This window comes from Thermobia domestica, chromosome 4, assembly GCF_964235325.1.
Source record: "Thermobia domestica chromosome 4, izTheDome1.hap1.1, whole genome shotgun sequence".
Taxonomy (NCBI): Eukaryota; Metazoa; Arthropoda; class Insecta; order Zygentoma; family Lepismatidae; genus Thermobia; species Thermobia domestica.
In genome coordinates this window covers 36,893,983-36,907,084 of record NC_137457.1, presented here as the reverse complement: position 1 = coordinate 36,907,084, position 13,102 = coordinate 36,893,983, and the positions used below count along the sequence as shown (strand labels likewise).

The following is a 13,102-nucleotide window of genomic DNA, read 5'->3' as shown; positions in this document are numbered from 1 at the left end:
TGTATATCAATTGGGGGAATGTTTGTATTGTCGAGAATACAGTAGGGAGGGCAACATACTGGGTTTATAGTGACTGAAAAATATTAAAACGAGCTCTTCACCCTAAGACGTAAATATACATGTTCATGCTAGTGTATTGGGGTTTTGTATTAAATGAATGTGGCGAGCCATTTATGAATTATTTTCCTTCTCCTAGTTTGTTTCCCCATTGGACAGCAACATATTCCTTAGCTAAAAGTAGAATATAAAGCCTCTGGGCTATAAGTAGAAAACACAAGAAGTAGCTTGTTGTTCCATTAACACCAACTTCTCCTTTCTTCCGACCCATATGTCATCGTGTTCCATTCTTAGCATGACGACACTCGTTCTAGAGCACCAAAGTGGTCCGCTGTACTTAATCCAACAGCATGAGTTGGCCTGCAAGGTTATATTGACACTGACAAAGAGCATAAATCTATCGCGGTTATGAACGTAAGAAAATAAGCATAGTTAATCTTAACTTTACACATACCACAATATCGCTTTTAACTAAATATGATAGCTCGGTGCACCTAATACTATAACGGCACCATTGTTCTTAGTTTGACTCTCATAAGACGTCAATGCTTACCAAATACACTTGAATTCTGTATATTACGGTAGTTAACAAGCTTCACAATTCGGGATTATATATTCACAATGACGGTTATTTTTTAAGGTTTAATCTCACTTTTTAATTAAAAGTTGACACGCTGATGATCCTGCGACGACTCAGCACGATGAAATATACCAGAATGAAAACTATCTGCCAGTAGTTCAGCTTGCTTTTCCAGCGAACCTTCACTTCATTTCAACAACAGGGACTATTCCGGGTCAGAACCTGTTTGTTCCTAAAGAGTTAAGCATTTTTAGCCATAATTGAAACTTTATTCGGAGTTTCCTCTAGCTGCTCCCAGTCCATTACATGGAATTTCACACGCCAAACTATACGCATCGCCTATTACGAGGCAGAGACCTAAATTATTTTTGTGCCTGGACACGACACGATCGATGCCCTTTGGCATACAATAGCCAAAAATGCAATTTTTGCTGTTTTATTTTCCTATGGCTGGAAAGCCAATTATTTATTAGGCGCCAGATGGCCAACAAGCTATTATCATTAACCTTAAAAAAATATACAATTGTCATTGGAACGATTTGACCTCGTATTGACCTCGTATTAATTTGACGTTGACCCCCAATGCTCATCATGGTATTGAACCTACCACATGCAGTCAAGCCACGTTATGTACAAATCTTACGTCAACAGTAACTTACCCATTCCTCAATACAGTATGTCGGATACTGATTCGGGGTCTTCTAACATACAAGACTATATTGTATCCGCCTATGACATGACTCATTTCCCATGGCAATTTTGCACCTTGAGTATAAGCAATTACTTCTTGTTACGGGATTTCCATAATGGGGGCATTTTCATCATTCTCACAAGGCAAGGGGTGTTCATCTCTGTCTTCGAATGTACCAGTTAATCTCCCTAAAGTATAGGTATTGCGAATACACTGTTGATGCTTTCTGTATGAATACACTTGCTGTCCTACAGACTTACCCTGCGGGACTCTACCTCTCCCCGAGATAATTTCCTGCCCCGCTAATTCTTATTTCAGCCAGACGTAGCAATTCCATGCACAAGACACTAACAAGGCATATGCAAAATATCATGCAGTATTCACTTTGACCCTATATTTCTGTCTTTTTGACTTACCTGTATTTCGTTTGTGGGGAGGAGAGTTTTTGACCATTATCTGACCGTCTTCGTTCCTGGAATGTAACTGCCTTTCGGATACGATTCTTAAGAGACTTTCTGCGTTTTGGGAGAAGCCGTATTCTTATGTGACCTTCGTGCGTTCTTCTGATTGTAGTGTACACTCTAACTTTTTAATACGGTACTTGTCGTCTGACCTACGTCTTAGATTTTTACTGAATATAATCGGCATCACCTAACAACGACTATGGTGTCTAACAGTATGACTACTACACTTATGTTATCTCGATATATCCACCACAAACATATCCCGTCCTAGATCTAGCTCGATTTCCACTGGCATTTCATTATATCCCTTAAATTGAACGGTTTTCTATCCCCTACGTCTTAGACTTATCTCATGTTAGGCAATTGTATATTGTGCTTACTCCGCTTTCTCCGGCGATTCCACGTTTCCTCTGTCAACTTGCAGGTTCAATTTCCTCTTTAGTATAGTATCTGCATTTTTTGTAACAATCTTTTCATGTGCATATATCATGTTTTACAGTTTTCAACATATTAACGCTACAATCTACCACCGAGGAAACTATGTCCTGCAGTTTGTAAGTTATACATGTTATTCGAAAGCTTATGTATCTACTCTTTATGCTCTGCAAAGAAATACAAACTAACCTTAAACTTTCTCAACACAATTACTACTTTTAGTGCAAATACAGATTACAGCTGCTGTGACCAACAGCATAATGCTTTCTAACACTTAGTTACCGTATATGTTCGCCTGCCTTTGGAATTCCTGATATCGGGTATGCATGCTGGCTATAGTAACACAGAAACGATAATGTCGTTGTAAAGACGACGGGACACGGCTGAAATAAAATTCATCGTCTCTGCACTTGTGGCTTTGCAGTGACCAGTCACCCTTATTTGTATGTTTTTTCCTACACCGGTCTGGACATCTTGTTCTTACCTTTGTCCATGTTGGGCGTTATTGGATCAGCATTCTTCTTCTTCTAGAAATATAACCAGTATGGTGATCACAGGTGTTTCTTCATTCCCACAGTTACGAGGCGTCCGTAACTTTTCTCCACTATATATTTGCTCTAGCACCTTCGAACTTCGATGGAAGCAGAGGGTCTCGTCACCTTTTCCGGTTTGTCGCGGTACGACTATTGCGTTTTGTTGCCATAGTTTCCTAACGTCGATATAATATACAAGAGAATGTATAGAGTATACCGCCCTTGTGATTAAGTTTTATTCTTTTCTTGTGTTGTGATAACACTTATATGTGTATTTAACAAATCTATATCGTTAATTAATAACTGCTTGTTTTGATTAGTAAGGAGGAAGGTCATCGCGATTTTCGTTTAACCTTCCATATATCCATGTATACCATTGTGTAATTATTTTGATATGCACTCAAAAATTTAGTAAACAACCCCTGTACATATCGTCAGACTGCGTACGATGAAATTGTACGCAATCGTTTACAAATCAGAGTTACTTAAGTTTCTAGTATGCATATGAAGAAAATGAAAAGAAAAAAAGAAAAAATATACTAGTCGCAACCCAGAATGTTACTCTGCTTATTATTCATTAAAAGTATTTCACTTGAGATGCTATTACATTCTGAGCTATTACAATGATATAACCGAGTTTCCAAGCCTAAACAGAGCCAAACCTAAATATCACAAACTTTCGAGACCAACTTTTCATGCTGGAGACAAGTGTTTGATCATCATTAATCATACGTAAACATTCACAAGAATAAATTTAAGCACATCTCTAATAAGTGGCTAAACAGTAAATAAAATAGGACTACATGTACACTATATCTAGGTGTCTTATTACTCGGCGACTTTTACCGCTGACTAATATATAATCCTATATTTATTTCTACATATATTAGGGGTAATTGCCCCGAGTCACCAATCTTTGAACCGCACAAGACTTCTTCTAGCATATTCGTCCTATGCATTTACGTAGGGTATTATCAGTGAGTGCTAAAAGTTAATTCTCATAATCCATATTCAACAACCCTGCGAAGGATAATCGAATAGAGATTATGAACTGAAGTAAACATTTCGTCAAACACTTGTTACCGTAACGAAAGATTCGAAACTACTGAATATATACTGTTACCAAACCCCAGTATTACCATATATTTACAGCTCGGAACCTGTCACATCAGATACACGAAATAAGTTTGTTTACGTTTCTAAGTGAATCTTACTGCTTAAGTTAAACTTCTGCATCGGCGCGCGAAATGAAAATTCTTACTCTTAATAAAGTTAGTTGACAATAGTAGCTAACCTATCATATGAGCGTTTGCTATTATCCAAAATTCTGTTATTTCTAATCCAATATTCATATATCTACACAATACAATTTATATGTCTATATTATAATCACAGTAACACATATATTTCGAAGACCAATCAGTATTCTACACAGAGAAAAATCCGAGCAGCGGTATATTGTACAAATGTACGGTATCCTGTTGCTTACTATAGAAATTAGTACGGAGCATACGTTATCCGTATGCTACATAGCCACTGCCCTTAGATGTTACATCTTGCCTTTGCAGGATGTCTGACATCTAAATGTTTTCCCTACATTACATGCATATACTTAAGTTACATTCGTCAGCTATATGTTATATACGTCCATTTGTATGTGAGATCCTTACCGCCTACATTTTTTTGTACGCAAAGTACGTATAGATGGAACACTTATACAAAAAGTATTATAAAACATGCGTTTTCAGTTATACGTCTGCTGTACGTAAAGTCTAAAAAGTACAGGAATTAAACATGTAACCAATCTTTTTAAGTACACCAGCTAGTATGATTTTCTCAGAACAGCTTAAGGTTTACAAACGTCAGCAACCAGTGACCTTTAACTACGGGAATGTTTCTAGACACTGATTTCTGTTAAGCAGCACCGCAAAATATTGTTTGTAGTATTATTTGGTACGCTTCCATCAGAATGAAATGAGATTTTTATAGTACTTTCTTGAAATTTGACTACTTTTCATAGTCGTAACAGTTCCCAAAATCTCATAATATTAAAAAAAACACTCATTTGAATTTCATCATAAGCCATAAAGTGCAGATGGTGATAAATGAATCGCACAACGCAATTGTTGTTTCACGTTAGGTGTCGCTGTGATACAAAAATCGAAACATGTACTCAAAACGAAATATGTGCTGAGTATTGTGGAATTATAACTTGTATCATAACGTAAATGTATTAAATGTTCAATAGATTACACGGATCTCTGATATATATATATATATATATATATATATATATATATATATATCAAAACAAAATAGTACATGACGTCGCGCAATGGTCTAACGCTACACAGAGATGGAAACTTGAAATTTCTAAATACATTGTTATTAGGTGAATAATCAGAATATTATCTGTGACACTTTACACTCATTATCTAAATATCGTATGCTACTAACTACATATATAAATACATATTACTACAGTGTTATTTACATTATTAGGAACGAGAATTAGGAACAAATTTCTTCACAATATAAACCTATTTTATATTTTTAGAAAATGCAATAAATTCCTTTATATATATTCCTTTATTGCTTTATATATATATATATATATATATATATATATATTAGAGACCTGCACGGGCTGGGCTCAGCCCCAGGCCCGAAGCCCGACCCGGCCCGTGGGCCGGGCTTCGGCGGGCCGTCTCTGTTATTTCATTGGGCCTGGTCGGGCTTGGGACACTGATTTCTCTTCGTTTCGTTAAACAATAATTAGAACCAAGGCAAACGGTGTGCGCCCGTGAAAAAGTTACAAAATGAGACTTTTAGAATTTTTCGGGCCCGGGCTGGGCTTCAGCAAAGAATTTTAAAAATCTTATCGGGCCGGGCCGGGCTCGGGCCGAAAATCTCCAAAACTTTTCGGGCCCGGGCTGGGCCGGGCCTAGGTACATTCGGGCTGGATTGGGCTCGGGCCGAAACATTCGGCCCGTGCAGGTCTCAAATATATATATATATATATATATATATATATATATATATATATATCTTACTACACAAAATTGAAATTGAAAAATAAGTTTCAACTCTGAGCGTTGATACATATATTTTTCAAAACCAAAAAACCATTTCCACTGGATGTGATATGAAATAAGGGAGCACAGACTAACTAGTCCTTGCACTTCAAACAATAATTTACATTTTTAGAACAACTTTTGATCCAAAAGGGAGACTTGAAGAAGAACCGTTTCTGAAGGAAAGTAACTTTCGCTTCTTTATTCAACCGATATTAATTTAGGAAGCTACGACAAGCAAAAGAGGACCCTAGTCCCTAAGGAAACTTACTCGTACATTTTAACATTTAACTGAGTTAACCCGAGAACACTAGATACCGTCATGACCTACACAAATTGTACACATTGAAACTATCTAATGAACAGTTTGCCAGATCTAACATATTTATATTCGGTTAACGAATACTTAGGAGGGAAAACGAATCTTCAAATTTGAACGAGATATAGAGGAGCGCCTCCACGGATGTCCGAGGAAACAGTATAGAATGTGCGGCAACGTTTTTGCAGTCCCCTAAGAATTATAACAAGAGGTAGGGATGTGAAAGTCATGTGCAAAGAGCCGCTAAAAGAGCCAAGCTGTTTCCATATCGCTTTACAGTCGTCCAGGAGTTGAAGACTACAGATTGGGAAAAGCTCGTGATGTATTGTCGTTGGTTGCCAGCTTTGTTGCATGAGAATCCAGGAATCCTAGACTATACTTGGTTCAAAGATGAAGCTTGGTTCCATCTCTCCGCTTATGTGAACTCGCAGAATACTCGGGTGTGGGCCGCCGAAAATCCGCATGTGTACCATGAGATTCCGCTTCATCCCTTGAAGGTGGGAGTTTGGTGTACAATTTCCCGACAGGGTATCATTGGAGCCAACTTCTTTGAAGATATAGTAAACACACAAGTTTACTTACACATCTTCAGTGAATTTGTGAAGCAGCTGGACGATCAAGAACTGCGTCGCGGTAATTTCGAACAAGACGGAGAAACATGCCATACTTCCAACGTGGCCATAGCAGAAAGTTAGTCCTTTTTTGATGACAGGGTAATCTCGAAAGGATTGTGGCCGCCAAGATCCCCGGATTTTACACCACCTGATTTCTTCTTATGGGGTTTTCTTAAAGGTTGTATCTACGGAAACAACCCACGATCACTGCAAGTGTTGCGAAACAACATTGAGAATGCGATTCATGAGATCACACCGGAGACACTAAATCGGACTTTTCACAATATGGAACGCTGTGTACAAACATGTCTTGACGTCCTGGGAGGACACTTTCAGCACCTCCTGTGACAGTCATGTATTCAGCATGAAACAAGGTACGTGTATTGTGAATTTCATTTTCCTATGTATATTTGTTCGGAAATTATAACGCTTTTTTTTCGGGTTCGAAAGCTAGTGGGACGCACTGTATTATCGTTAATATATTGCATGTATATATGATTAAAGCATTTGTTTTCATTTGCTCTCCTTTTTAAGTTCCAATACTTGACGCACGATCCGAAGGAAGCACCTTATTGCTATGTTTGTTTGTGCTTACGTTATACCGAACGAAACATAAATGTTCATTGTTTCCAAAAGTTTTTACTGGTGCCAGCAAAATTTAGTTCGGAATTAGTAAAGATCAAAAGATTTGAGTTTCTGTAAGATGTATGACTGATAACATATTATGGCCAAATTGATTTAATGGGATACACCGTTTTCTTAAATCCATTTAACAAGTTTGCTTAAAGAGACGCCATTACTTAGACTAAAAGTAGTATTACTTTGGAATTAAATACAGATATGACGTAGGAGAGGGAATTTTGCTCATAATGCTGAAACTATATGGCATGAACATGTTTTCAATATATAGTCCTTTTTTTCTTGCTCTTTAAGACACAACATTAAATATTCAGGTAGCGCTAGTTTACAATACTTCAAATTTTAATAAAAGAATATAAATTGTATCCAAAACAATGCTGGGAAACTCAATTTATATTTTCAGTAAATCTGTTTCCTCATTTATATCGTCACTTTCAACAATGAAATGCCAACACTTGAACCATAATTCGCTAATGATGTGTACAATTGCATCGATCGAAATTGTAGATGTTATCCATCTTATATTGTGGGTAATCTTAAAGATTATCTGATTAGTTATTTATTACTCTCTAGATGTTTTAAATTTCTGTACTTACTATATATGGAAAGTCACCTCTATTTGCAGGAACGCCACCCACAATAATTGGATATTGTATTTTGTCGATTAGATAGTCTTCCATAGGTAGTGCATCTAAAAAATAAACATTCACCTAACAATTGTCACATGCATATAAAATTCAATTATTTGCTAAGAAGACAGTTTTCATCAGTGCAAAGAACTTTGTATTTAACATTGTTCATTGAACTAACAACTAGTGAAAAACACACTTAAAATATGTTCATCCAATCAATATTACTACATTTTCTATAAACGAAAAAAATAGATTAGTGCTATTATTATTTTTATTTACCAATGGCGCGTCTTGATATCTTTTTTAATGTATCATATATAAAAAACTAAAATTAAAAACTGCCAGCATGAATATTTTCTATATTCTTCCCTCAGAGTAAGTGACCATGTTTCGCAGCCATACAGAACAATAAGAAAAAATACAGCATGTATTTTTTCTTATTGTTCTGTATGGCGGCGAAACATGGTCACTTACTCTGTGGGAAGAATATAGACTGAAAATTTTTGAGAACAAGATCCTGAGACGAATATTCGGACCCAAGAGGAACGGGAGTAGGGAATGACGGAAACTTCATAACGAGGAACTACATAATTTATATAATTTACCCAACATTGTTAGGGTCGTCAAGTCTAGGAGCCTTAGGTGGGCGGGTCATGTAGCTAGAATGGAAGAATGTAGAAACGCTTTCAACGTCTTTACTGGAAGACCAATCCGAAAACGACCACTAGGAATACCTAGGCGCAGATGGGAGGACACTAGTAAGATAGATCTCGCAGGGATAGGAATGCAAAGTATAAACTGGATGCAGTTAGCTAAGAACAGAAGTCAGTGGAGAGCTTTTATGAACGCGGCATTGAACCTCTGGGTTCCATAGGCCATAGAGTTAGTTAGTTATGTTTTTTTTCTTATCGTTTCTACGGCGCTCTTCGCTACTAGTAAACTAAAAAATAAAGCTATAATTATATAAGATAGATGTATCGCAGTCTTGTAAACACATAAACTTCAATAACTGGCATTGGATTTCAATGATACTTTCGTGATACATTAAGTTCCTGGAGTCCTCAGTCCGCTTCGACGATGGGTGTCGTAGGTGCAAGGGGGAGCTAACCCCTTCGTATTTGGTATATTTTATTCAAATTGAACAAAAAGTTTTAAGTATGTACGATCAGCTGTAGTAATCGATTTATGCTTACTTGTGTTCATCACAAACATTCGTCTATTTTCTAAGAACTCTCTCGGGTTATAGTACATTTCAGTATTTCCAAATAAATTAAAAATAAGTCTAATATTTGGACCAGTAGTATATTCTCCATTGCGTCTCTACCTATAATTTCAAAAGTTATGTACATGTCAGCATAATAATAGTGTATAAATCCTTACCTATATAAATATCAAACATAATAGATCTGTTTGGTTTAGTTAAATTTTCCATCACATGATTTTATCTTATCCATATTTATTATATGAAAAAAAAACATTTATTTTTTTAATTACCCCATAAAGCAAAAAAGTTAACCTAAAATTAAGCATGCTTTCTCCGAATATCTTTATTTTTGATATTCTCCAAATGATTTCTGTGAAGCTGTATCTATTTGTAAACATATTTAAAACAAAAATACATAAATGTCCACAGATCACCTCGTTTAAATACTGTATTTGTTCACTCCTGTATTATACATTATTATGACCTAGGTATTTTATAAGAGCTTTTGGTGGATTCCCTCTGAATGAATCAGACACATACTTTCTATTTCCTCATTTGCAGAAATAAATCCAACGCTTCCTATATTTTCGGAAGAATCAAAATTAACGATTGCACATTCCCTAACTTTAGGCCCTTTAGATAATCCATCAATCATTAAAGCACCTATAAAGTTTTTATCTTTAAATCTTTCACCAACCTCTCTATAAGGAAGTAGGTTAACTGTTTAAGGTTTTTGAATTTCCACTTCTACTTTCCTTTCTTTTGATTGCTAAGTTATGGCTTTGTTCTTCTACTTTTTATACTTTTTCACATCATTTATAGTTTTAATGATTGTAGCGACCCGTTCAGCAGAGGAATTAAAAGCCCCTATTAACGTTCGAATTGTAGGAATAGTAAATATAAGTCCTTCCTAGTGATTGTCATCCTTAATCTTTATTTCGTTTTAAATTTTGGTATAATAAGAGATAATGGCATGCCTCTTCATTTGCATAGAATGATTTCTTTCTGTTTAAGTGGCTTTTTTTTTGTTAAAATGTGCTCAGTATTTAATTACCCGAGTTCTTCGTTAGGAACTGTAAATGTAAAATTACTCAACTTCATTTTGTGTTTATTAGACAAAAAGCTTTTTTGACAAAGTTAAAATAGGGTTTGAAAGCAGAGATACTGCTGGTCTATACTCGCTAACAAAAACAAAACTACCATGAATATTTAAATTTTTACCAGGGGCTTCAAAATAATAAATAGAGACATCAGAGAAAAAATTGTAAAATCACTTGAAGAATTCAAAGTGGTTACTCTCAAATACCCCGAAAATGTTCAACTGCACAATGTTTCTATCAATGAACCTGGTTTGTATTCTCTAATCATGAAGTGGGATATGAGAAGTGATATGGAACAGCATCATTATTTCAAGCCATCCACCAACAGGTTTTATCAGAGGCATCAAATAAAATACTAGAGGAAACCATCGTAAAACGTTTGAAGATGTTAAGATCGAGTTCAGGGAAAAGATGTTGCTATGATGCTTGAGTATAAAAATAAAGATGACGCAATAGGAACGCAAGTTCATTAAGAAGATAAGAAAACACTATTAACATTGAGACCCAGTAAAACGCTGGGTCAAACACACACCGAAAAAGGAACTATATTTATCAACGTATCTCGCTTGTATTTGTTCCTCTTACAATCAAAACAATACAAAACTAAAGTATTCAAACGATAGGGATATTACCGTATTGGCCAAATATTTCCCTCCTTCACCTGTATACATAGGGCACTCCCCCAAATTCGGTGTTTTTTTCATTTTTTAATATTTAAAATATTATGTTCATTGTTTAATTTCTAGCCATTTACAAAATTTTCTTCCGCCTATTGAACACAACTTAATTGCATTGAAATAACAAGTAGACTCGTCCATAATAAGTTTAAATTAACCAAAATTTGCATACAAATAATTATCTTTCATCTGCTCATAACATTCATCATTATGGATCATATTCGTTTATGGAAAGTACTCCATAAAATTAAACATTACATGTACTGGGGGAGACAGCAAATAACACTAGCTTGAGCTCGGGAATTTAGTGATGTAATTTGCTTTTTATCTTGTACAGTTTAGAAATTATTAATGCTCAAAAGTGGGAAATTACCTTGATACTGATCCAGATCTCTCTTTGTTCCAGGTGACCTAAAATGGGTCTGACACGTGAACAGAGGCTCGAAATCATTCTTATATCAGGGGAACGCACCTACCGAACAATGGCAGCTGACTATAACAGACGGCACACAGACAGACGACCGGTATCGCACAGCACGGTGGCTCACGTGATCACCAAATTCCGAGAGACGTGCTCTTTTCAAGATAGGGCACGTAGTGGGTGACAAAAGACTGCCACCTATGAGGAAACTCCAACGGCGGTTGTTGCGTCGTTTGTGAAAATTCCTAAACGAAGTACCCGCCATATATCCCTAGCATGTGCAATAATCCAATCATCCGCCGTCCGGATATGGCACGCCAATCAGTGGCATCCTTAGAAGCTGCACATGCAACACAATCTGGGAGGATGACCCTGATCGCCGGTTGGAGTTCTGCGTTTGGGCTACTGAACAACACGAACTGGATCTTGCGTTTGCTAAGCGCATACTGTTGAGCGACGAGGCGTATTTCATTTTCAATGGGGAGGTTAATCGACATAATTGTCGATACTGGTGTGACGCAAATCCGAATTGGGTTGAGCGGAGTCGAGAACGTAGTCCAGCAAAGGTGATGGTGTGGTGTGGCATATTGGACACCCGCATCATTGGGCCATTTGTCATTTACAACATCTTAACTGCACCACAGTATCTGATGCTGCTGCAGGACTTTGTGCTCCCTGTCACACTGAACGCTGACGCCATTTTCCCATCTTATTTTCAGCACGATGGAGCCCCTCCACACTATGTCCGCGAATGGTTGGATGAACAACTGCAGGAAAGTGGATTGGTCGCCGTGATCCCGTGGAGTGGCCGCCCAGATCCCCTGACTTAACGCCCCTTGATTTTTATCTATGGTAACATCTTAAGCAGATAGTGTATGCTGAGACAATCCGTGATTTGAGACACCTGGATGAACGCATCCAACAAGCATGTGATCAAATTTCAGGAAACATTCTTCTCCGTGTACAGTCAGAGTGGTTGCGGCGACTACAGTCGTGCATTGCATGGGGTGAACATGTGTTGTAGCATTCAGTATCATGGTAATTTCCCACTTTTGAACATTAATAACTTCTAGACTGTACAAGAAAAAAAAACAAATTACACCACTAAATTCCTGAGCTCAAGCTAATGATATTTGATGTGTCATTCACCCCCTTCCCATTTAAAAAAGTGACTTGTATCCAAAATGACGGATTTCAAAATGGCGGCCGTGAATGGTATACGCTCCAAAAGTTGCGGCCCCTCATCAAACCTCTGTTCCATCATTACTTTTTTACTTTCCCCGTCGATTTTCAAACTTGTGCCGGTGTCCAAGGACTTTTGACTCACCCTGTATTTGTAAACCAAAACAAAATTTTATTTTTGTGTTCATCGCTAAAGCAGTTACTAGAGCTAGTAGTTTTTTGTTTAGTTTTTAGTCCGGCAGAACTAGGTCAGGACCGAGATATGGCATCCATAAAATTAGTTTTTACTCTTTTCTGATGATGAAGAGATAAGATAACAGAAAATGCCGGGTGACATCATGTCACTGTTGGGTAATTGTTAAAAAACAGAATATCAAACTTGCAAAAAATCACTGCGAATCAAATTTACAATAACGAAAATGGTAAAGAATAAATCGTAAAAATACAAGCCATAGTTTTATTCCTTCACTTATATCATAG

General features: G+C 36.8%; 1 protein-coding gene across 1 annotated transcript in view; it reads right to left on the bottom strand.

The window, feature by feature from the left end:
• Positions 1–13,102, bottom strand: part of LOC145683293 (trypsin-1-like) — a 171,493-nt gene that overhangs the window by 128,385 nt on the left and 30,006 nt on the right. Inside the window, exon 2 of the mRNA XM_081754652.1 lies at positions 8,003–8,097. Within this exon, the coding sequence (XP_081610778.1) occupies positions 8,003–8,097 (95 nt within the window). The remainder of the gene's footprint in view (positions 1–8,002; positions 8,098–13,102) is intronic.